General features: G+C 41.0%; 1 protein-coding gene across 3 annotated transcripts in view; it reads right to left on the bottom strand.

Annotated features, from left to right (window-relative positions):
* Positions 1-26112, bottom strand: part of smurf2 (SMAD specific E3 ubiquitin protein ligase 2) — a 214192-nt gene that overhangs the window by 104374 nt on the left and 83706 nt on the right. For all 3 annotated transcript variants that reach the window (XM_080209417.1, XM_080209419.1, XM_080209418.1), the window contains exon 2: positions 7177-7215. In XM_080209417.1, coding sequence (XP_080065543.1) covers positions 7177-7215 — 39 coding nt within the window. The remainder of the gene's footprint in view (positions 1-7176; positions 7216-26112) is intronic.

Here is a 26112-nt window from a genome sequence, read left to right as displayed (position 1 = left end):
ATATATTCCGGTCATCTTTACACATCTATCTTTTGTGAGTAACACAAATTCTGAACAAAGAGAAATGATGCTGTTCAATGACCAAAGCCATGGCCCACATGTTGATCAAGGTCATTTACTTTCTGGTCTATGTAGTTCACTTTTATGAATTAAAGGAGCTGGAAATCAATATCACCTCATCCCACCCCCACACTCCAGATCTCAAAAATATACCAGAGTGCCTTATTCTCTAATAATTTCTCATCTTTTTTCCTATTTGTGTAGGATTTATTTCTTAGATCATCTCAGGATCTGCCTCCTCAATACTTGGATATCAATTCAATCATTAGAACATAGAAAAACTACGGCACAAACAGGCCCTGTGGCCCACAAGGTGCGCCGAACACATCCCTACCGACTAGGCTTATCTATATCCCTCTATCTTACTAAGTCCCATGTGCTTATCCAAAAGTCTCTTAAAAGACCCTATCAAATCCGCCTCCACCACCACCACTGCCGGCAGCCGATTCCACACACCCACAACTCAGTGAAAACTTACCTCTGTACCTACTCCCCAGCACCCTAAACCTGTGTCCTCTTGTGGCAGCCATTTTAGCCCTGGGAAAAAGCCTTGAGAATCCAGCCAAATCAATACCTCTTAACATCTTATACACCTCTATCAGGTCACACCTCATCCTTCGACTCTCTAAGGAGAAAACGCAGAGAGAATTTACCAAGAAATAAGACTTAAAGATACCCAATGGCCCTGATGTACAATTATGGACATGAATGTAACTGTGCCATACATAACTCCATCAGGTTAAGGCAGCCCATTTAATTATGTGCTACTCTATCCATATATCATTCAATCCAATTTATACATCACTCTTAATTCATTATATTTTTCAAGTCTCCTGTGCCAATATACCTTTCCCTTTCCTATTCATTTCGTAATGGCCTGAATTTTACTGTCAGTGGCAAAACAAGGCTATTTGCTGCTGATCTCGAAGGAGGCTTTGCTGAGAGATCTTGCAATTTTTGTGGCAAGAACTCTAACACGGTTGACTCACAATTGACTGTAGCATAGTTTCATGGGGCCTCCCAGCATGAGTAACAGCGATGTCATCAAATTGAGTAAACAACCAATCATATTATAAAGTGACAGCCAACATGACTCAGCCAACTAATAATCAAATCACTTTTTTTTAATACAGAGCACAGAAAGAGGCATGGGGTGAAGTTAAGAACTAAAATATGAAAAAGCTGATTAGGAAAAAAATTGGTTTTAAAGAAAATCTATTAATTAATCAGGTGCTTAGCAATAGTTGTTACCTCAGATTGTGATTAAAAATTAGTACTTTACTAAGCAAAGCTTAATTTTTTAATGGAATGATGAGGGAAAAGGGGAAGATTTTGCTGATCACTGGCTCCATGGGTGCATGGCTCAGAAACTTTGGCCGGAATTTTACTGGCACACCTGCCCCAGAATCAGGGCTGGCAAGGCTTGCAGAATAGCCGCGGCAGGATCTTACAAGCCTCGGGCAAGTGAGGCAGAAAAATTCCAACTACAGGATGTCCACATTGGTCTGTGCTTCTACTAAATCTTGAAGATGCAGTCAGATTCAAGTTTAGTGTACAGTACATACTGACTGCTAAAAACCTGGTAAATTCCAGTTGTTAAGGCATGATTTTTTCATTTATATGATACTTAGAAGTGCAATTGAGCTATGGAGGGAGGGGGGTGCAGGGGGAGAACTGGGGAGAAGGAACATCTGTGAAACAGCTAAAAAGTTTAAAAGAAAAGAGAATTATTAACAGTCAGGAAGTTATTCCATTCTATTTAACTGTGCAGTTTGGGAACATTTCTTTTCCTGTATGAGGACTTAATAGCTTACAAACCAGGCTTTATTAGGATGTAAAATAAAGGTGAAATATAAAAATAGGAAATACTTTGGAATTTTATAAGAACAGATTGAAGTGCCAAACGTCTGAAAGACACTTTTTCACTTTATAGGCAGGAGCTCAAGTCATCCACCTGATTCTTATAAATATCATGATTCCTCCCCAGTACCCCATTCTTGACTCATAGCTCCTCTCCTGATGGTACAGGTTCTCTTTATGGTGTGGGCTCCATGGACACTGGTTTCTCACTGTTTGCTGAGGCCCAGCCAACTGTTCATAACAGTGACACTAATGGTGAGCATTAACTTGAACTTTTCTCTCTTCAAGAAGTCAACTCAACTGGTCTCCAATATGGTTCATCAATTCCTCATAGACCCCTATTAAAAGCTGTTTTAAATATTGAGTTGGTAGTATCTTTCAGTCATATGCAGGTTCAGCATAACGACAGCAGAACTCAAGACAGAAGAGTCAACAGACTTGTCTTGTCAGCCTTTTCTTGCATATCTCCAAGCAGACACAGATGCCTGGGATAAGATCACCTGTATACCTCCTTCAGCAATGGAATGGTGTATCTTTGAGGAGACACAAGGCTTGAACAAGCAGAAGAGCAGGGAAACAAGATAAAGCGAATAAAGAGAGTTCTCGGTAGGGTGTTTGTTTTAAACATTAACCATTAGCAAACCCTTATCTGTTGAGCTAGACTTGCTATTCTCTTCACCACGGTATACTCATTAGTCAGCCTCAATGTTTCGTATCATAAATGTATGTTTTTCTTGTAACTGGGTGCAAGGAATCAAGCCGGTGATACTGAGCATGTTGAAGATCAGCAACAGTTGCCCATTGTCTCAATGTTGATCCCCCTCCCCCCACCCAATTCTTGGTGGCTTCAAAGGTTAAGTTATTAGCAGACAGGGCATTTTTTTTTTAAATCAAAAAGGCCAGCTACTTCCACTTCTGTCATACTTGCACATCTCCATTCCTGCCTCAGCCCATCTGCTGTGGCAAATATAATCAATGTCATGGTCACCTCTTGGCCAACATCCTATCTGCCACCCTCAATTAATGTTTGCCCAAAATTCTGCTGCCTGCATCATAATTTACTCCATCTCATTCACCCATCATTCCACGCTCATCATGAAAGAAAATTACTGTGGATGCTGGAATCTGAAACCAAGGGAGAAAACGGTGGAAAATCTCAGCCTGGCAGCATCTAAGAGAGAAAAGAGTTGACATTGAGTCCAGATGACTTTTAAAAGATCATCTGGACTCGAAACGTCAGCTCTTTAACCTTATGGATGCTGCCAGACCTGCTGAGATTTCCAGCGTTTTCTCTTTTGGACTCCATGCTCAGCATGTTTAGTGTCATGCATGAACAGTGCAACAAACTAAACAAAATAGAAGAAGATTTAATTGAACAAAAAAGATCATTTATATTATGCGTGGGAAAAAAATTGTTTACATTTTTTCTTCTTGCATTCAAATCATAGAATCCCCACAGTGCACACGTCTGCAGCAACTCTCCGACACAGCATCTTACCCAGGCCCAATCCCCATAACCTCACGCATTTAGCCCACTAATCCCTCTAATCTATACACCTTGGGACATTTAGCATGGCCAATCCATCTAACTTGCACATTTTTGGACCCTCAACGGTTTCACACTTCCCCATTTCTGTAGCTTCACCTAGCCCCACAACCTTCCAAGAATTTTGGGTTCCTTCAACTTACCTCTCGTGCACCCAGTTTTTTCACTCCACCATTGGCAGCCATGCCTTCAGCTGCCTAGATCTTAAATTCTGAAATTTTCTCTTCTGCACTAACATTTCCTTTCTGGAAGTCTAAATTATGTCTGGGTACACTCCTGTGACGCACTATGGAACTTTTACCACATAATAGATGCTTTATGAAAAAAAGCAAGTTGCTGCATTCTGACCAAACAATGCTTGAAAACAATTCCACCGTTGAACTCAAAATACGTTTCTCTTCAATCATTTGGTTCCAATTCTTTTTACTAATAAAGATTATAGGAATTAAGAACTTCAGTCCTAGCCACATTGTCATGCAGGAGCAGTGCAAACAACCAAATAAACGAGAAGAGTATTTTATTGGTCTTAAAGGAGCATTTTACACAAATAATGGAAATCCTTCATACATTTTCCACCAAAAACACACCAAGTGGAATATTTTTAAGAGTAATGTTTTTGTCCTTTATATATTAAAATGCAAAAACCTTAGTGTGTAACACTGGCTTTAACTTAACCATTGTAGAACTTGAAGTTTTGTACTGAATGATGCTCTAAGAACTCAACAACTTCTGGTAATTATAATTGATAGTTGTCATACCAACAAGGAAGATAGGACAGTGTGTTCACTGCTAAATTCTTGATCACATCTGTGTTCACAGCACAGAAAGAGGCGAGATAATCAGGTAAAATTTCCCTATCGGATCTCAAATGATAAATCCCTAAAGGTTAGTCAGGATGGTATAACAAGTAAGTTATGTTGGTTTGAGAAACGAGATGCTGGTATGAATACTTCATTCACAATATGCCTCTTGGTTCACCGATTCTGACCTCTATAAAGAATACACTGGTTTATGCCAATTACTTGATGTTGTATGCAACCCAGTTGTAGAAACTAGGTGGATCCCAAGTTCAAATTTAGCTTGTGCTGAATTAGAAGCCATTAACTGGCAATGCACTGCTATAACACGTAATGCAATCCCTTGGCTGGGCTGAATAAAGAGAAGATGTCTCATTATTCTCCAATGGCTCCTACTGTGGAGCTTGCATGCATCAGTCAATGTAGCGAAGGGCTGGGATGCAATGTGCCCCTACATATCAATAGTAAACCAATACTCATTGTCAAAGTTCATACTTGAATGTCAATTCAGCCATGCCAGTGGAGGGCTGACAGTACCTTTGGAACCATATCGAGGTTAGCAAGTCAGAGTCACTAACTAATTGGATGTACTTCAAGAGAACTCTGTTGGAGAAGGCAGCAGTAAATAAGGAAAGACCAGGATAGGGTAATAAACAGAAATTGAAAAATATACCTCCAAGCAACTCTAGCGCTAGCATACAGTCTACACATCCATATTAATCATGTAAAGTTACTCTGAATGATTCAGTTATACCCAAATTGGATTCAGAATTGGCTTAGCCATAGAAGACACAGGATAGCAGTGGAAAAGTATTTTTCTGAATGGAGGTCTGTAACTAGTGATGTTCAGCAGGGATTAGTGCTGGGACCTCTGCTGTTTGTGTAATATATATGTATGATTTGGCAGAAAACTTAGCAAGTTTGTGGATGATACTAAGATTGGCAGAGTTGCGGATAGTGATGAAGATTGTCAGAGAATACAGCAGGATATAGATAGACTGGAAAACTGGGCAGAGAAATGGCAGATGGAATTTAAATCTGGACAAGTGCAAGGTGATGCAATTTGATAGATCCAATTCAGGTGGGGCTATAAAATAAGTGACAGAATAATCAGGAGCACGGACACCCAGAGAGATCTTGGAGTCCAGGTCCACAGGTCCTTCAAAGTGGCAGCACAGGTGGAAGAGTGGTGAAGAAAGCAAATGGCATGCTTGCCTTTAGCAGCAAGTATATAAATTGGCAAATTATGTGACAGTGTTATAAAACATTGGTTAGTGCACATTTGGAATACAATGTCCAATTCTGGTCACTACACTACAGAAGGCCATGGAGGCTTTAGAGAGAGAACAGAAAAGGTTTGCTAGGATGTTGCCTGGTATGACGGGTATTAGCTATGAGGAGAGATTGAATAAACTGGGATTGTTTTCCCTGGAAAGACAGAAGCTGAGGGATGACCAATAGAAGTTTATAGAATTATGAAAGGTATAGTTATAGTTAGGGCAAGTGTGAGGTGGTCCACTTTGGTAGGAAGAATGGTAGGAAGAATGGTAGGAAGGACTATTACTTACGGGGCGAAAAACTGCAGCAGGTGACGGTGCAGAGGGACCTCGGGGTCCTTGTGCATGAGTCACAAAAACCCAGCTTGCAGGTGGTCAGGAAGGCGAATGGGATGCTGGCCTTCATAGCGAAGGGGATTGAATATAAAAGTAGGGAGGTCTTGCTGCAGCTGTATAGGGCATTGGTGAGGCCGCAGCTGGAGTACTGTGTGCAGTTTTGGGCGCCGCACCTGCGCAAACATATTTTGGCCTTGGAGGGAGTGCAGAGGAGGTTTACTAGGCTGATACCGGAGTTGAGCTATGAGGAGAGGCTGAATAAACTGGGCTTGTACTCATTAGAGTTTAGAAGAATGAGGGGAGATCTCATTGAGACGTATAAGATGATGAATGGGATGGACAGGATAGAGGTGGAGAGACTCTTCCCGCTCAAAAAAGACAGTAGGACTAGGGGGCACAGCTTCAAGATAAAAGGGGGGCGGTTTAGAACGGAGTTGAGGAGGAACTTCTTCACTCAAAGGGTGGTGAATCTCTGGAATTCTCTGCCCGTTGAAGTGGTGGAGGCTGCCTCGCTAAATATTTTTAAGACGCGGGTTGATGGGTTTTTGATAAGAGAGGGGATTAAGGGTTACGGGGAGAAAGCGGGAAAGTGGAACTGAGCAGCGACAGATCAGCCATGATCTTATTGAATGGCGGGGCAGGCTCGAAGGGCTAGATGGCCTACTCCTGCTCCTATTTCTTATGTTCTTATGTGAGCAGTTGGAAGCTTTTCCCCAGAGCAGAAATGACAATGAAAAGTTCAAGATAAGGGTAGGGAAAAGGTTCAGTGGAGATGTGCGGGGGAAGCTTTTCTTCTTTTTTACATAGAGGGTGGTGGGGGTCTGGCATGCAAGTAAGGTGGTTGAGACAGTTACGTTAGCCACATTTAAGACTTACCTTGATAGACGTATGAACAAGCGGGGAATAGAGGGGTATAAAACGTTGGTCTAGATAGGTAAATGTGACCAGCCCAGGCTTGGAGGGCTGAAGGGCCCATTCCTGTGCTGTACTGTTCTTTGTTGTTATAAAGCCTTATCAGAAATTCTTTAAATACTATTAATTTGAATAAGTTCTTGTAATACTATAGTATATGAAATCCATTTATTAAATTTTTTAACTTTCATATGCCTGAATATAACTGATGCTCTATATATGATGTCATATATATATAAAAAATTGCTTTCAGCCAAGCGTTTCTTCCAAACCTACATTCTACTACCCAACAGAATGTTAAGTAAAAATTTTAAGGTGCATTATTTTAGTGTTAGTGTTAATAATGCGAAGATAGTCTTGTCTAGTAACATGCAGCTGGAATACTTACGGAAGAAGTCTTTCTTCACCAAATTCTTAGCACATAATACTAGAAATTAAAAAAAGGAAAAAAAATTACTTGAAGTCCAAAACATTTTTTGATTCCAGTAACTTAATAAAATGTCCAAGTATTTTGATTAGCGTAATTTAAACAATACAACTCATTAGAATCAGTCATAGAGTAAGAAAAAACAAAAATTTATTTGAAATCACCACGAAGAAAGAATGCCCAATGACAGGTGTTATAACACTGGACGGAATCTATGTAACTCATGCATATAACACTGAAAATAAATTAAATATAAACCCATCTTGGATTGCTATTACATCTATACCAGTAGTCTAGCTACCACAGCACTGGAAAATCCTGGCTGCGCTTCATAAACTGATGTGGATACCCTTACAATTTGGAATAATGCTGCATCCATTTAACCATTTCCTTTCAAAAATTTGTAAGCATCTTACTTAAAATGAAATATCCAGTCTCTAATTCACAGAAGGATCAAAAAGCAACAATGAGACGTTTATTTAGGTTATCAGTGATCAGTTAGATACAAGATGCCAAATGCCATTCAATTCTGAATTACTCAAAGATTGAATGTGCATTTTAAAAGAATAAAAATTAGAAATAAGAACTACTGATTATATGGCTATGAGAGTCCCAAACCTCAAAGTCAGTTATGCCAGCAAGGAATAAGTTTCTGCCGAATAGTTGAGAATTCACAAAGCATAGGTGGTCAGAGTACTGATATCAATGTGTTATACTTTCATAGTGCCATTAAGTACTGATGTGTACTTCTCCAGCCATTGACACCACACCTCAACTTAAACAAGCTAACCTCAAACTGTTAGCGCATAAACAACATTTCAGTTTTGTAATGTCAGCTCTCTTAATTGTCTGTTAACCATAGAGTTTCAATGCATTAGTTCATTCATGATATTGTACAGAGAGTGATATTGAGAAAGCATCCCACAGTGGATCAATTTATTAGTTTTCATCACCCTAACCAGCCAATAAGAATTTCCCAATGGTATGTACAAATTCTAGCCCAGGATTAGTGAAACTCAAGACTCTTTGCATTAAATACAGATGCAAAGAAAATAAACAGAGCTCCTATCTCAACATTTCTCATATTTAGCAGGCATAAACACAAAGGACTCATCTATGTTAGATTTCATTAATATTCCACAAATGAGTAATTACTGGTAACTTTAAAAACTTAAAGAAATCAAACTGCATTTATTTGCAATGCTTCAAAATTTTATTAATTTGTCATAATAAGTTGTCAATGGTTAATCAAGCATAAGAGACAATTAACACAAATTCTGACTTAGCATTTTGCACAAAGTTGGCTATTGCACCTATCTGTAAGATAAAACCTAAAATATCTTGGGTTTTGATGCACCCCGAGGGAAGCTCAGGATCCATCATTAAGCTAATGTTAAACAGTATAACCTATCAGGCTAATTAAGCAAATTACACTTTTACAACCACTGTACAATGACTTTTCAGCTTGTCTGGCTGTGGAAGCCTGAGCATATCATTTAAGCCACGTAAAACTTGGACTTTAAAGCCATTATGGAACATAAGAAATAAGAACATAAGAAATAGGAGCAGGAGTAGGCCATCTAGCCCTTCGAGCCTGCCCTGCCATTCGATAAGATCATGGCTGATCTGTCGTGGCTCAGTTCCACATTCCCGCCCTCTCCCCATAACCCTTAATCCCCTTGCCTATCAAAAACCTATCAACCCGCATCTTAAAAATATTGAGCGAGGCAGCCTCCACCACTTCAACGGGCAGGGAATTCCAGAGATTCACCACCCTTTGAGGGAAGACGTTCCTCCTCAACTCCGTTCTAAACGTCCCCCCTTTATCCTGAGGCTGTGCCCTCTAGTCCTACTGTCCTTTCTGAGCGGGAAGAGCCTCTCCACCTCTATCCTATCCATCCCATTCAACATCTTATACGTCTCAATGAGATCTTCCCTCATTCTTCTCAACTATAAAGGTGTCCAATTCGTCAAAAAATGGTTGGGGTGCAGTAGCATGGAACAAAACAACTCTGAAGTGGAAGAAAAATGAGCAGAGAAATTCTGCAGAGAATTAAACTGTCTTACAATTTAGTGTAATTTGTGATATATGCTGTTCTTTCGGTTTATAGTGCATTTTACGCAATTTCAAAGTCCAGTCCACCAATTTGATGTTTTTAGAAATATGTTTTAGGTTTTGCACAAGCTAGAACTTGAGGTGTGGCAGTGGAAGATGTGTTAGTTTAATTATGTCTCATGCAATACTTTCCAGTACTTCAGCCACTAGCCAGATTGAATTGGAAATCCAGATGCAACGTAACTATGTTTACAAGTAACAGGCAGTAAAATGACATGAAGGCCAAAAATCTCCAGCCATTCACGCCAGTAGGATTCTCTGATCCCACTGACAGAGGATCCTACCACTAGCAAACAAAGCACCACCTCCCGCCAGTGAGAAACATGCAGCTGGGAGGCCAGAGAACCTCGTCCACAATGTCAATCACATTCAACAAACACATTTATATGAAGTGGGCTGGTTCATGATGCTGAGTAATGCCAACAGCGTGGGTACAATTTCCGTACTGGCTGAGGCTAAACATAAAGACCCTGCTTTCTCAACATTGCCCCTCATCTGAAGTGTCTTGACCCTCTGGTTAAATCACCATCATGATGTGGAGATGCTGGCGTTGGACTGGGGTAAACACAGCAAGAAGTCTCACAACACCAGGTTAAAGTCCAACCAGTTTATTTGATAGTAAACCCACAAGCTTTCGGGGTTTGTCCCTTCGTCAGGTGAATGGAGTGTTCTGGTCTCAGACAGAGCATATAACAGCACTTCTTACTAAATCATCATTAGTCAGCTCTCTTCTCAAAAGTGGGGGGGAGCTGCCTACGGTCCTTTGGAACTATAATGACCTTTACATATGTACTTCGATTTTACTCCAATTGTTGCTAAAATGGTTTCTTCCTTTGTACTACTTATTTGCAATCTGCTAACATTGGTCTCGAAACATCACATCCATTGTATGGAAAGGGACACTCACTGATCAGCTCAAACAATCAAAATCACTGCTCCAGGGTAGCTGTGGAAATCAAATCCAACTAATAACAAGTAATGCCCCAAGTACATAGCAAATGACAAGCAATATCCAACCAAATGTGAATGGCAAGCAGCAGCAAGTCTTGTACAAGTCAACATTTGAAGTAATCAGTCTGAAAATCAAAATATCACAAATTTGGGCATTATCTTATAAGCTGTAGCAAGATATGCAGCTCCTGATAAATTCATTGCAGAGGTCCAAATTTTGACAGAGTTGAATGGTGGTAGATTTTTCAGAAATATATCTGCACAACTTTTATTTGTATTGTGTCTGATATTTTAATATATAAAAATTACATAAATTAATGCTTGTAGTTAACACAGCGTCATGATGGCCACACTTGTGGTTAGTCAGCAATTTTTACTGGACAACTCTAGCCTAGTGATTCATTGGGGAAAAATGCATGAATTTATTCGATTATTTCAATGATTCAGGGAGGAATTTAAGTGTTTTTTGCCTCTCCAGAAAGTTCTAGCATGGATGGCCATGGTGTTTTTTTGTCAAATCTTTCACTTCATATGTATGAATCATAGAGCACACTCCATAAATCCAAGGAAATCCTGTGACAAGAAAACAAATTATCTAGTAACAATTAATCAGTGGACCTGATATTTGAAACAAAAATAGAGGATGTTGAAAAGACTCAGCAGGTTAGCCAGCATCTTGTTTCAACTCAAAGACGCTTCATCGGAACAGAAAGTGGAGGGAGAATGATAGCGCAAAAAACATTGCAACAAAAAGTAACAACTTTAAGAACAAACGACAATTTGTCTGGTGGGGGGGGGGGCACTTAGCATTGAGGCAATACATATATGGAATATTTAAAGAAAGGAGGGCGTTCAAGATGGAGGAGAAAGATCAAAATCTGAAGTTGGCAAACTCAACATCGACTCCTGTCAGCTGTAACATGTGCAATTGGAAAATGCGATTTTTGATTTGCATTTACAGAAATAGGGCCCAAATTTATACACCACATAAGTCACCTTCATCGAACATCCACAAACATATCCTTTTTGTATTCCATTTGTCCTTACCTAGCACTCTCTTAAACACATTGTATAATGGACAAAAGATGATTTTAACCTCAGTTTACCATTAAAATTTGGCTTAAAATTTTGAATATTTATTTTAGGTCTCTGGGTTTGGGAAAGGGGGTGGAAGAACGGTGGCATGGTAGACCAGTAATTCAGAGACCCATGCTAATACTCAAGGGACATAGATTCAAATCTCACCAAGGAGCTGGTGGAATTTAGGTTCCATTAACAAATCTGCAATATAAAATAGTTTCAGTAATTGTGACTACAGAATTATCATCCATTACCTACATGACTCCAGATCCACAGCAATGTGGTTAACTCGTAACTACTCTCTGTAATAATCTAATAAGGGATGAGCAACAGCAATGACTACATCCCATGAAAAAACAAACAATACATCTTTTCCTGTCCATTTTGATATCATTTATCAAAATTTCTGGATCATAGAAACCTTACAGTGCAAAAAGAGGCCGTACAGCCCATCAAGTCTGCACTGATCACAATCCTAACCAGGCCCTATCCCCATATCCCTACATGTTTACCCGCTAATCCCTCTAAGCTACGCATCTCAGAACACTAAGGGACAATTTAGCATAGCCAATCAACCTAACCCACACGTTTGGGCTGTGGGAGGAAACCAGAGCACCAGGAGGAAACCCACACAGACATGGGGAGAACGTGCAAACTCCACACAGACAGTGACCCAAGCCGGGAATCAAACACGAGTCCCTGGAACTGTGAAGCAGCGGTGCTAACCACTGTGCTACCGTGCCGCCCATCAACATAATGTTTCTGAGGGGCAAAAAAAAATAGGGACCATGATGGGTTTCAGGGTTAGCTTCAAAGCTACTTCAAAAAATTCCCATCTTGCGGCCTACTTTGCAGGACAGCTCTTCCCTCTAATTATCACATTTCACCATTCACCTCAGAGATGATGTACACTTAACACCAAGCTGGAAGCTATAAAAACAGACAGTAGGCTGACTTCAACAAAGTTATTATTGGGTGGTGTTCAGGTTATCTGAATAAAAATTTGGGACATCACTGCTACCAAAATACCTCTCACCCAATTTTGAATGACAAACAGCACAAAAAACCCTGACAGACTGGTACAGCGGTCAAATCCTGCAACCCCAGACCATAAAAGGTCATAAACATCAATGCCAGCATTCATGTACATTCATATCCACTCGGGTGAATTTTGTTGTTTCTCATCACAACAGATTCCCGAACACCATTCAAATAGAAAAAAAATTTCCATTTTGGAGTTTGAACAAACTTTTTCTTTCTTGGAGGGAATGAATTAAAAAGGAACAGAAATAGCAAGCTAATGTTCTTTTTTTTAATGCTTTGATAAACAGGCGAGGAATCATTATATTTGCCCTTCGTGTATGGATGAACGGAAATAAAAACAGAAGATAATATGGCAAACATACTAGTTAACTACCAAGTACAGATCAATTTTTTTTTAGTATGCACAGCAATCACAAAGCCAGGAAATAGCTCCCACAGTGGTTAAGTGGAGTTCTCCGAGCCCTCTGCAGAAATTTGTCAACAGGCAGTCTTCAATGCTGTACGTCATCAGTTAGAGTGCACCACACTGCAGTTTGGGTTCACTGCAAGGCCTCACTTGTGCTGATTTGCCAAAGGCCTTGGTCAGTGCAGAAACAGTTGAGGAGTGTCCACTGTTGGCATGGCAAGTTGAAATAGGGTGGCCGAGCTGGGGGGTTTGTGATGAGGAAGTGCTTTTTAGTGGTGGTGTGTTGGCTCCATTCCTGTCGCTATGGGGCTTCTACTGCTGTTCCTTGGCATGGTGGTCTTCACCATACAGGCTGGCATGATAGGAAGCGAGGACGTGGATTGGTAACATTCCTGTGCAACAGCAGGCTGGGATTCATGTGAATCTTTTCCAGGAGCTTTCTCCCTCATGTTGCCCAGGGCTACAAGCCAGAGTTGAGCTGGGTTGATCAGAGTGTATCTGAAATGATACACATTGTTGTGTTAAGCTGGGTATTGACTGGGCAGCACAGTGGCAAAGTGGTTAGCATTGCTGCCTCTCAGCACCAGGGACCCGGATTCAATTCCAGCCTCAGGTCATTGTGTGGAGTTTGCTCGTTCTCGCCGTGTCTGTGTGGCTTTCCTCCAGGTGCTCCAGTTTCCTCTCACTCCAAAGATGTGTGGGTTAGATTGATTGGCTACGATAAATTGCCCCTTAATGTCATGGGGATTAGGACAGTAAATATGTGGAGTTACGGGGATAGGACCTGGGTGAGATTGTCGTCGGTGCAGGCTTGATGGACCAAATGGCCACCTTCTGCACTGTCGATTCTATAGTGTAGGGCGAGTTGTAAGATATTCGTGCACAATACTCTGCAAATGAGTAGAGACCAGAGATCCTTATGGTTTGAGCATCTGCACTTCATGAAGATCCGGCAAGTTTGCTGACGGGATTGTTTCATATTTTGATTTTTCCTGCCATCTTACTCAATTCATTTTGTTGTCCATTAGTGTATACAGATCAACGAACACACAGTAAATAGCCTGCTAAGTACATATTTATGCACAATAATGAAGACTGCCACTGAGACTAAACTTAAAAGGATATGTAGGTAATGATTTTTTTCCCTTAAAAGCGGCTGTGTGCCAAGCATTTTGTTCACTCTTTGTAAGTACTGTTTGATCAAAGGAACCCAGTCAGGTTTATATAGTGCATTAATAGCCTCTCAGATACAAGTAAAGAGAAATTATCTTGAACAGAGTCTGGGATAGATTCTCTGGCTAGACAGTATCCTCATGGGAGAGAAAAATAACTACAGAAATGAATTATTTAAGATTCAACAAATTCAATTCTAAAAATCTTCAAACATATCAATTCTGATGAAAATATGGGATCAGTGTGGGCTGTTGTAGCAAGAAACTATACACAAAAATAATGGAATTGGTTAAGAACACCTAAGCATAATGTGTTATTGCCGTGATTTAGACTAAATGTGGTAAAACTTTTAAAACCATGCTGTCAATTGACAACTGACTGCTAACATACCCTAGCCATACAAAGTTGATCTGAAATCCAGGTTTTATAAACTACGGGCAAATTTTGCTCCTTCAAATATTCCTCACTTCATCCCCTTCATATCCTCTCCTGTGCCACAGATGACAGAATGAACAGTTGGCCTTTTATTAGAATACTGGCTACTTCTACTCTTAGGCCAGCCACCAGGAGGTGTATAAAACCTATAGTTTGGCCATCTAGCTCTCGAACGCTGAGCAACTGCAATCTACTCGATCAGGACAGAACAGAGAAAAATCAAATTTGCACCCTCCCATTCCATGGTTCATGGTGACCATTTGTTTTGCACACTTCTGCTTCCTATCGTTCCAGTTAGATTTAGATCGGGCACAACATTGTACAACTTATTTTTACTTATTCTTGAAGTATGAGCAACATCTGAGATGTGGGAAATTTTGACCTCTGCTGATGATTCCTCTAATATGGTGCCAGATTATAGTAACTTCCAAAGTATGATTATGTGTATCGCCCAGTCTAGTTGTATTTGTTGCTTTAACATCTCACTTAAAGGGAAGCACTTTTGATAATGTAGCATTTTTCCAGTACCACTAGACTGTAGGTTCAGACAAACTGTGGTCAAATCTTGGTGGGGTGTCATCTTATATTTTCAGGTTCCTCGGTAACCATGGTACCAACTGAGTCAGACTGGCACTTCTGCATTCAACCTATATTATTCGGCTCTATTGTGTTCTTGTGGCTATTACCCTTTTAATTCTGTTTGTTCACAACATAGCTCTTGACGGTATTATGGAAGTGACTATTTCATAATCCTTGTGGAGACCAAGTCCTGTTTTCACACTAAAGACACCCTCCATCACGTTGAATCACAATACCACCATGTTAAATGGGTCAGATTCAGAACACATTAGCAGTTTAAAACTGGACTTGGTATCAGCAACTGTAGAATTGTATTCCACCACAGGCTCTAACCTCCAGGCCCTTCTTGGTGCTCAGCAGAAATTTATTCCGATGGTTAAAAAGGACCGTAGGAGGAGAGGTAATAAGCCGTGGATAACGAAGGAGGTGAAGGAAAGTGTTAAATTAAAAGCGGAGGCGTTTAGAGTAGCTAAGAGTAGTGGGCGAGAAGAGAATTGGGAGAGGTTTACATGTCATCAAAGATTGACAAAGAAGTTGATAAAGAAGGGTAGGAGAAACTATGAAGCTGGGCTAGCGCTTAATATAAAAAAGGATAGCAAGAGTTTTTATAAATATATAAAAAGGAAGAGGCTGGCTAGGGTGAACGTTGGACCCTTAGAGGATGAGAGGGGGGACTTAGTGGTAGAGGATGGGGAAATGGCTGAGGTCTTGAATAACTTTTTTGTTTCGGTCTTCACGGAGGAAGACGTGAATAATTTGCCAGGTGGTAGCGATGGAAAGGTGGTAGGATAGGAGGGTCTCAATGACATTATTGTTACTAGAGAGGCAGTGCTCGACAGACTGGAGGGACTGATTGTGGGCAAGTCCCCAGGACCGGATGGAATGCATCCGAGGGTTCTGAAAGAAATGGCGGAGGTGATAGTGGATGCCTTGGTGGTTATTTTCCAGACGTCGCTGGATTCCGGGGAAGTGCCGGAAGATTGGAAAGCAGCTAATGTTACACCGTTGTTTAAGAAGGGTGGCAGGCAAAAGGCAGGGAATTATAGGCCGGTTAGTTTAACGTCTGTTGTAGGTAAAATGTTAGAATCCGTCATCAAGGAGGAAATAGCGAGGCATCTTGAGGGGAATTGCTTGATAGAGCAGACACAGCACGATTTCGTTAAGGGAAAGTCGTGCCTGACAAATTTATTGGAGTTCTACGAGGATGTGTCTAGGGCGGTGGATAGAGGAGAGCCGGTGGATGTGGTCTTTCTTGATTTTCAGAAGGCGTTTGACAAGGTACCTCACAAGAGGTTATTGCAGAAGGTAAGGGGGCATGGAGTTCGGGGTAGGGTGTTAGCGTGGATAGAGGATTGGTTGTCAAATAGGAGGCAGAGCGTGGGGGTTAATGGGTGCTATTCGGATTGGCGATTGGTGACTAGTGGAGTGCCCCAGGGGTCGGTGCTGGGGCCTCAACTATTTACCATTTATATAGATGATCTGGAGGAGGGAACCGAGTGTATGGTGTCGAAATTTGCTGATGACACCAAGATTGGTGGAACGGCAAATTGCGCGGAGGGTGTGGAGAGTCTGCAGAAGGATCTAGATAGGCTGGGCGAATGGGCCAGGAACTGGCAAATGGAATTTAATGTTGGCAAGTGTGAGGTGGTCCACTTTGGTAGGAATAATGGTAGGAAGAACTATTACTTACGTGGCGAAAAACTGCAGCAGGCGACGGTGCAGAGGGACCTCGGGGTCCTTGTGCATGAGTCGCAAAAACCCAGCTTGCAGGTGCAGCAGGTGGTCAGGAAGGCGAATGGGATGCTGGCCTTCATAGCGAGGGGGATTGAATATAAAAGTAGGGAGGTCTTGCTGCGGCTGTATAGGGCATTGGTGAGGCCGCAGCTGGAGTACTGTGTGCAGTTTTGGGCGCTGTACTTACGCAAGGATATTTTGGCTTTGGAGGGAGTGCAGAGGAGGTTTACTAGGCTGATACCGGAGTTGAGGGGGTTGAGCTATGAGGAGAGGCTGAATAAACTAGGCTTGTACTCGTTAGAGTTTAGAAGAATGAGGGGAGATCTCATTGAGACGTATAAAATGATGAATGGGATGGATAGGATAGAGGTGGAGAGACTCTTCCCGCTCAAAGGACAGTAGGACTAGGGGGCACAGCCTCAAGATAAGGGGGGGGGGGGGGCGGCTTAGAACGGAGTTGAGGGGGAACTTCTTCACTCAAAGGGTGGTGAATCTCTGGAATTCTCTGCCCGTTGAAGTGGTGGAGGCTGCCTCGCTAAATATTTTTAAGACGCGGGTTGATGGGTTTTTGATAAGAGAGGGGATTAAGGGTTATGGGGAGAGGGCGGGAACGTGGAACTGAGCCACGACAGATCAGCCATGATCTTATTGAATGGCGGGGCAGGCTCGAAGGGCTAGATGGCCTACTCCTGCTCCTATTTCTTATGTTCTTATGTTCTTATATTTCCCCCCCTCAACCATTACCATCAAGCCAAGCGACCATCCCTGATTTAATAAGTACAGGACAACATGTCAGGAGCAGCACTAAGAAAAATGGATATGCCAATCTGGTGAAGTTACAACATAGGACTATGCATGCTATGGAAGCAACATGCGATAAACAGCATGACACTGTCCCTTAATACAGATTAGTTGAAAGCTCTGCAGTCCTGTCACATAGTTATTAATGACGGTGGACAATTAAACAATTAACAGGAGAAGGCAGCTCCACTAACATTACCATCCTCAATGTTGAGGAAGCCTAGCACAAGTACAAAAGACAAAGCTAAAGCATTTACAACCAACTTCATCCAGAAATGACGAGTAAATTATACATATTGGCTTCCTCCCGATGTCTACGTATCAGTCTTCAGCCAAATCAATTCACTCCACAAGAAAGAAATGACTGAGTGCACTAGATATTGCAAAGGGTATGGGCTCTGAAAACGTCATGACTGCAGTGCCCAAGGTGTGCTCCAAGACTAGTTCTGCTCCTGGCCAAGTTGTTCCAATACAGCTACAACTCTGGAATCTACCCAATAATGTCAGGACTTGTTCAAACCTGTCCTATGCACAAAAAGGAGTTTCAAATTTAACCAAACAATTCATCAGCAAACTGGGGTGCCACAGCACTATTGCCTCATAGCATCAGAGACCAAGATGATTGTGTGGAGTTTGCATGTTCTTCTTATCTGTGTGGGTTTCCTCTCACTGCCCAAAAATGTATAGGTTAAATGGCTTAACCATGACAAATGTGTGGAAGTAAAGAGATGGGTAGGAAGGTGAGCCTGGGTAAAGATGCTCTTTTACAGGGCCAGTGCAGAGTTAATGGGGTCAATGGCCTCCTTCTGCACTGTAGAGGTTCTATGATTCTACGATCCCCACTTCTGGCTTAATGATGGAGGGAAGATCATTGGTGAAGTAGCTCAAGGTGATTGGGCCTTGCACACTACCCTGAGGAGCCTGGAGAGAAAGTGGGAGTGGGATACTGAAAGTGCATGATCAGCCATGATCACACTGAATGGTGATGCAGGTGCAAAGAGCCAAATAGCCTACTCCTGCATCTATTTTCTATGTTTCCATGTTTCAAAGCAAATGTTCCAATTGATTGGAAACCCATTCAACGCCACCTCCACCATCATCACAGCATGGCTGCTAAGTAGGCCATTTACAAGCTGCACTGGAGAAACGTTCCAAGGCTCCTTTGATAGGATCTTCCAAACCCATAAATTTCCACTGACTACAAGAACAATGACAGCAGACACATGGGAACACCACCACTACCAAATTTCCTTCCAAGTCACACATCATCCTGGTCTGGAACTATATTGCCATTCCCTCACTTGCTGGTTCAAAAACCTGGAATCTTGGAACTCCCTCCCTAATTGCAGATGTATCTAAACCAAATGCACTCCAGAGTTCAGTCTCAGGGTCAATTAAGGATGAGTAATACTGCCCTTTTAAGTGATGCCCACCAACCATGAGCAAATTAAATATTTGCTATGTAGCACTATTGTTCTAAAGGTGCAACAGCTAAATGACTTGACCCAACTACGTTGTGGAAATTAATTAACACACAATTTCACCTGAAAATCACATTGTTTCTCCTTTTCACCCCACGGCAGCTCAGTCATATTAATTTAACACAAAATTACTTCATTAGTTTTAAAATGTAGTCACTGTTATACTGATGTCCTATGGCTGTAATAGGCACTGCATTAATGAACATTTTCTCTTTAGACTCTATATTTACAAAGTTGGTTTAACTTTGATGCCACATCTTCAAGTTAAACTCAATTATATCCTTATAGTAATTGTTTTGGAACTTTTTAAAAGCAGTAAAACAAACTATTGTCACGTCAATTAGTTGATTATATGCCTGCCCTGGATAATACAAGGTTGCCTCAAAAGGTTGCCACAGAAGGTTAGGGTGCACTGAGTTGTGGGTAAGGTGTTAGCATGGACAGAGGATTGGCTGTCTAATAGGAAGCAGAGAGTTGGTATCAACGGGTGCTATTCTGGTTGGCGGTTGGTGACTAATGGAGTGCCGCGGGGATTGGTGCTGGGGCCTCAACTGTTTACCATTTATATAGATGATCTGGAGGAGGGGGCTGAGTGTAGGGCGATGAAATTTGCTGATGACACGAAGATGAGTGGAAAAGCAAATTGCATGGAGGGTGTGGAAAGTCTGCAGAGAGATCAGGATAGGCTGAGCAAGTGGGCAAGGACCTGGCAGACGGAGTATAATGTTAGCAAGCATGAGGTTATCCACTTTGGCAGAAATAATAGTAGGAGGGATTATTATTTAAAAGGCAAAAAGCTGCAGCATGCTACGGTGCAGAGGGACCTGGGGGTTCTTGTGCACGAGTCGCAAAAACCCAGTCTGCAGCTGCAGCAGGTGAACAAGAAGGTGAATGGAATGTTGGCCTTTATAGCGAGGGGGATAGAATATAAAAGTAGGGAGATCTTGCTGCAACTGTATAGGGTACTGGTAAGGTCGCAGCTGGAGTACTGTGTGCAGTTTTGGTTGCCACACTCGCGGAAGGATACATTGGCCTTGGAGGGAGTGCAGAGGAGGTTCACTAGGCGAAGACCGGAGATGAGGGGGCTGGACTATGAAGACAGACCGACTAGACTAGGTCTGTACTCGTTGGAGTTTAGAAAGATGAGGGGGGATTTTATAGAGACGTATAAGATAATGAAGGGGACGGATAGGATAGAGGTAGAGAGATTCTTCCCGCTTAGAAAGGATAGCAGGACTAGAGGACACAGCCGCAAGATGGTGGGGGGGGGGGGGGGGGGGGGACACAGTTTAGATCAGAGTTGAGGAGGAACTTCTTCACTCAAAGGGTGGTGAATCTCTGGAATTCTCTGCCCATTGAAGTGGATTGAAGTGGTGAAGGCTACCTCGCTAAATATATTTAAGTCATGGGTAGATAGGTTTTTGATAGACAGGGGAATTAAGGGTTATGGGGAGAAAGTGGAACTGATCCACTTCAAATCACCATGATCTTATTGAATGGCGGGGCAGGGTCGAAGAGCTAGATGGCCTGGTCCTGCTCCTATTTCTTACGTTCTTATGCAGCAGGAAGGCAACAGTTTGCGCTCTTGTATTGGAGAAATCAGTACGTTACCAGCAAAAAAATTCACAGCTTTCCTTCTTAGGAGCAATTTGATGAAGTACAATATTCCACTGTGAATACTCAAACAGTACAAGGTAGTAACAAATTAGTAGCACAAATGGTAACATATCAACTTAGGTTCTCAAAAGGTAATAAATCCTTATTTTATAAAATTGAACAAACTCAAAGGCAGCTGTATTGCTTTATGTTGAATCAAATTCTTTACATACTGGACTTCAAGTTAGATCCTCTGGCCATGAAGTTAACTTCAATTCCTTTCTCCACATTTTGACTGTTACTTATTCTGAATTTTTTTAAGTTCACAATGCTATATTTTTTAATATCCAATGATTCTGAGCATGTCTTTCTTCCATAAGTCATTGTAAATTAACTCTTATTAAAAACTGTATTTGCCAAGCAACATTTTTACTGTCACAATTCATTACCTTCTAGGTCAATCATGTTTTTCTTGATATGGCTCAAAATATCTTGCATCAATAACCCAAAAACAATGGATGATGGAAGCACACTCATGGATCGTTTAGCTCTGGAAGCACCAGGTTTTTGGTCGATGCCTTCTGAAACGGAGGTAGAAACCACTGTGCGCTACCGTGTCTAAAATGGTACAGATTACCACTCCATGGAACATAACTGCCCAAAAGCACAAGGAACTACAAAAGATCATGAATGTAGCCCAATCCATTACGCAAATCTGCCTCCCATTCATTGACTCTGCCTACACTTTCTGCTGCCTCAGCGGAGCAGCCAGTGTAATTAAGAACCACGCACACCCTGGACATTCTCTCTTCCACTTTCTTCCTTCGGGGAAAAGGTACAAAAGTCTGAGGTCACGTACCAACCTACTCAAGAACAGCTTCTTCCCTGCTGCTATCAGACGTTTGAATGGACTTTATCTTGCATTAAATTGATCTTTCTTTACACCCTAGCTATGACTATAACACTACATTCTGCACTCTCTTATTTCTTTCTTTATGAACGGTATGTTTTGTTTGCATAGCGCACAAGAAACAATACTTTTCACTATGTTAATACATATGACAATAATAATAAATCAAATCAAAATCAACATCGGAACTCAAAAGAACATTGTCTTTTGACAAAACTTCAGCTCTCACAGCATCTCTAAAACAAATTATCAAAACGTACACTGGACACCAGGTTCTAAATCATACATTCTCATTATAAAAGGATTGCAAACTGAAGGTCCTCTTAGATATATTTCACCCCAAAAAGTCATTCTATACTGCTTTGCACCCTAGAACTGTTTTTGAAAATGTCCAATTACCTAGAGACTTTAAAAGTTCTGTGGTTAAAATTAACAGCCAGATACATGGTCATTTGTCAACAGCACTGACTTTTTTTTGCCATGACTGACAACTTTTGCCATCATGCATCATGGTGGGAGAACAAAACAGTGGAGATCACATCTGGCATGCAACTTTTGGTAACTCATATAAAAGGGCTACAATGGTGGCAAACAAGATTAGAATCATGCATGAATTTATTTGTTGCTGTCAGAAATAGACAGGATACAAAATAGAAGTTGCCGTACTGCTACTTGGAGCAATCTGCAAAAAAAAATTTGAAATTATTCAGTGAAATAATTTGTGGAATTTGCTAGTCTATTTTAACTACAGACACTTTGCCTGGACAATTGGACTGTCCAAATCCACTCCAAGCAATGATCTGTAATGTGTGCGCACCATTCAGGAAATGCAGAAATCTTGGAGATAGCAATTCCAGATAGGATGACTGTCTCAGAGAAGCTGCCCATTGCAATTCCCCTATCCTAAAAGATAATGTGAATTTTTTTTTGAAAGGAACAATTCAAAGCACCTTGTTCATAAAACTTGATATTGGTATAAATTAGCTGTGGTGCAAACTATTCTTCTGTAGTTCTCAAATGATGAGCAAATCTCAATAGTTTGTTTTTACATATTACTTATTTGCATGCTCCTATTGAAAATGAAATATAGCAATGTCATTTCTGGTGTCACTGCTTTTCAAAGATGTGGTTTCAATTGTTACCATATTAAGTTTATATGTAGGTATGCTTAGGTTTTAAGTTGCCAATTTCACTGATTCTTTCTTCATGAACTTTTAGCATGCAAATTCAAGTCTAAACGCAAGATTAGTGCAATGGTTAGTTTACAGTGAACTTGGAAACTAGAAGTCTAATTCTAATCCTGATAGTTGCCTGAAATATCAATAGTCTCAATCTTACACTACAGAAGCAGGCCATTCAGCCCATCGAATCTGCACTGACCACAACCCCATCCAGGTCATATCCCCATAACCTCATGCACTGACCCTAGCTGGTCTCCTTGACACTATAGGGCAATTTAGCATGGCCAAGCTGCACATCTTTGAACTGTGGGAGGAAACCGGAGCACTCAGAGGAAACCCACACAGACATGGGGAGTATGTGCAAACTCCACACAGATAGTGACCCAAGCCAGGAATCGACCCGGATCCTTGGCTGAGAGGCAGCAATGCTAACCACTGTGCTCCCCATCTCTGCTAGGCTAGACTGACGAGAAAACCACTTGACATTGTGATCCTTTTCCGCAATGTTCAGCGGCATTTTCAGACAATCAGCAATTCTACAGGTGGGATAAATATTATTCACTACTTCAAAGTTGCAATAAGTGTGTAAATCCCTAGAAGAGATTAGATTTTATTCAGAAATCTTGGTTTGTGCAACCCTTCATTCTTAATACTTTAAATACATGAATCCTGCATAACATTCTCAAACTATCGCTTCAGCATCTGACTAAAAACAACTAAGATTGCTAAATCTTGGCCCACTTTTAATGGCTTTCACTGAGCTGTAACCAATCCTTTGCAAATAAGAACCAACAACTTAGATCTGGAAGAAACAAAAAGTGGCAAGCTAATCATCTAATTTATCCAGTAAAACTTTATCTTTAAAAAGAATCATGCAGTTTAAATCATAATTTTGTCAGGAATTATACAAATCACACGTTAACTTCCAGTCTTTCATTAAGTATGACACAATGAACAAAATTCTAAACTCCTTCCCAATCAGCTAAATTAAATATTCGATCCATTAACTGAAGGGACAACTAAGAAGTTTTCTGCATCAGATTATGCAGAACACATACGATGGCCTGCATTCCTTGCCTGCTGTTTTGACTCTCTCCCACTGCTGGTGTACTATTTTTAGTGTTATTAGGCAAATGCCCAAGTCTTTCATATATTACAACAACATTACATGAAAATGCAAACAGATTCTGAAGGAAATCAGAGAAAGTTCCATGGTTAGTTTTGCAACATTTGAAAACATTCAGCTATTTAATAACTATCTGTGGCTACATATTAATTCCTACTACACTATGCAGAGAGCCAAGCCTATACTTTTGCACAAAAAGCAGCCCTTGCATAAAATTAGAGAATCATACAGCATATAAACAGGCGATTTGGCCCATCATGTCATACCAACCATTTGGAAGAACTGTACGATTAGTTCCACTCACTCTCTCAACAGCACTGTATTGTTTCGAATGAAAAAAGCAATTGAAAATCAAATTGAAAACTGTCCATTACACTTCTGATTTCTCCTGAGCTGCCATGGACAAGCAGGACAAAAGAGAAAAGACAATTTCCCATACGCATAAAAAATTATTATTAAAAAGTACATCAACTCATTTCCTGCTATCTCCAATAGACACTTAAGTGTGCTAGAGGTCTTTGTTTGTTTTTATGTCAAATATCAAAGGTGCAGTGCTCCAAAAGCTCATGGCTTTTGCTACCAAATTAACTGGTTGGACATTAACCTGGTGTTGTGAGACTTCTTACTGTCTTTACCCCATCTCCACATCACAAATATCTCAGCCAGCAACAGATACGTGTGACTGATGGAGTGAGAGGACTTAAAAAGGCAGGATGATGCACAGGAAAATGGGGAAGAGAAAGGATGCACAAGGAGCAGTTAATTTCTACATCTTCAGATATTTTTGCACAAAATATTTCATCTCATAGGATTATAGTATTGTGGAAGCAGCTTAATCATTGAATTCCCACCCCTGAATGGAATTGACACTTCTCTATCCTCCCCAATCATCGCCACCGGCCCCACCACACCCCCATTATCGATCGCCACTCTGGACAGTCATGATGCCAACCTGTGCCAAGGAGCATTGCCAGATAACTACCCTCTCCCCTGGGTTCTATCCACAGCTTCACACCCCAGGAACTCCCCCACGACAGTTTCATCTTATGTAGGCCTGTAAATAGTGCCAGTGTGACATCACACAAGCACCCACTGAATATTGTGTCCAACTCAAACTCCAGCAGATACAAGCCTAGTCTCTCTCATAAGATAACCTGCCTATTCTAGGTATTAGTTTGGCAAACCTCTCCCTCAATTGCTTCCAATGCATTTACATCTTTCTTTAAAGGCGGCGGCCAATACTGTATACAATACTCCAGATGTGATTTCGCCCTGTATAACTGAAGCATAATTTCCTGCTCTTGTATTCAATTCCCCTTGCATTCTATTGGCTTTGCTAATTACTTGCTGCACCTATATACTAACCTTTAGTAATTCACGGCACAGTAGCCAGCACTGCTGCCTCACAGGGACCTGAGTTTAATTCACAGCTTATGTCACTGTCTGCACAGAGTCTACATGTTCTCCCCATGTCTGCACTGGTTTCCTCCCACAGTCCAAAAGATGTGCTGGTTAGATGCATTGATCATCTAAATTTCCCTTCAGTGTACCCAAACAGGCACCAGAGTGTGACAACTAGGGGATTTTCACTGTGACTACATTGCGGTGTTAATTTAAGCCTATTGGTGATGCTAATAAATAAACTTCAATAAATAAATAAAAACTTCATGCACCAGGATACCCAGATACCTCTGCATTTCAGAGCCCTACAATATTATTTAGATGACATGCTTCTTTTTCATTCATCCTGACAAAATGAACAATCTCACATTTTCCCACGTTATACTCCATCTCCCGATTTTTGCCCAGTCACCTAGCTCTTCTATCCTAAACTACCTATATCTTTTGTAGCCTCCTTATATCCTCTTCAGGACTTAGTTTCCTACCTATCCTTGTGTCATCAGCAAATTTAGCAACCATAGCATTAGTTCTTTCATCCACATTATTTATATAAATTCTAAATGTTGAGGCCCAAGCACTGATTCTTGTGGCACATCACTTGTCACGTCCTGTCATTCAAAAAACTACCTATTTATGCCTATTCTCTTTGTTAGCTCGCTGATCTTCTATCCTTACTAATATGTTACCCCTATACCATGAGCTTTCATTTTCTGCAGTAACCTTTGATGAAGCACCCCATCAGATGCCTTTAAGGAATATTTGAAATGAAAAATAGTTACTTCATACTATGATCTTCTTTATCCAATGCATAGGATCTACATGGCTAGCAGAAAAGATAAATATCTCCACAACTAAGGTTGACTAATGACTAAGGGATCTCTGA

This window comes from Carcharhinus amblyrhynchos, chromosome 21, assembly GCF_965287045.1.
Source record: "Carcharhinus amblyrhynchos chromosome 21, sCarAmb.v2.hapA, whole genome shotgun sequence".
Classification (NCBI taxonomy): Eukaryota; Metazoa; Chordata; class Chondrichthyes; order Carcharhiniformes; family Carcharhinidae; genus Carcharhinus; species Carcharhinus amblyrhynchos.
This window is presented reverse-complemented; position numbering and strand designations above follow the sequence as displayed.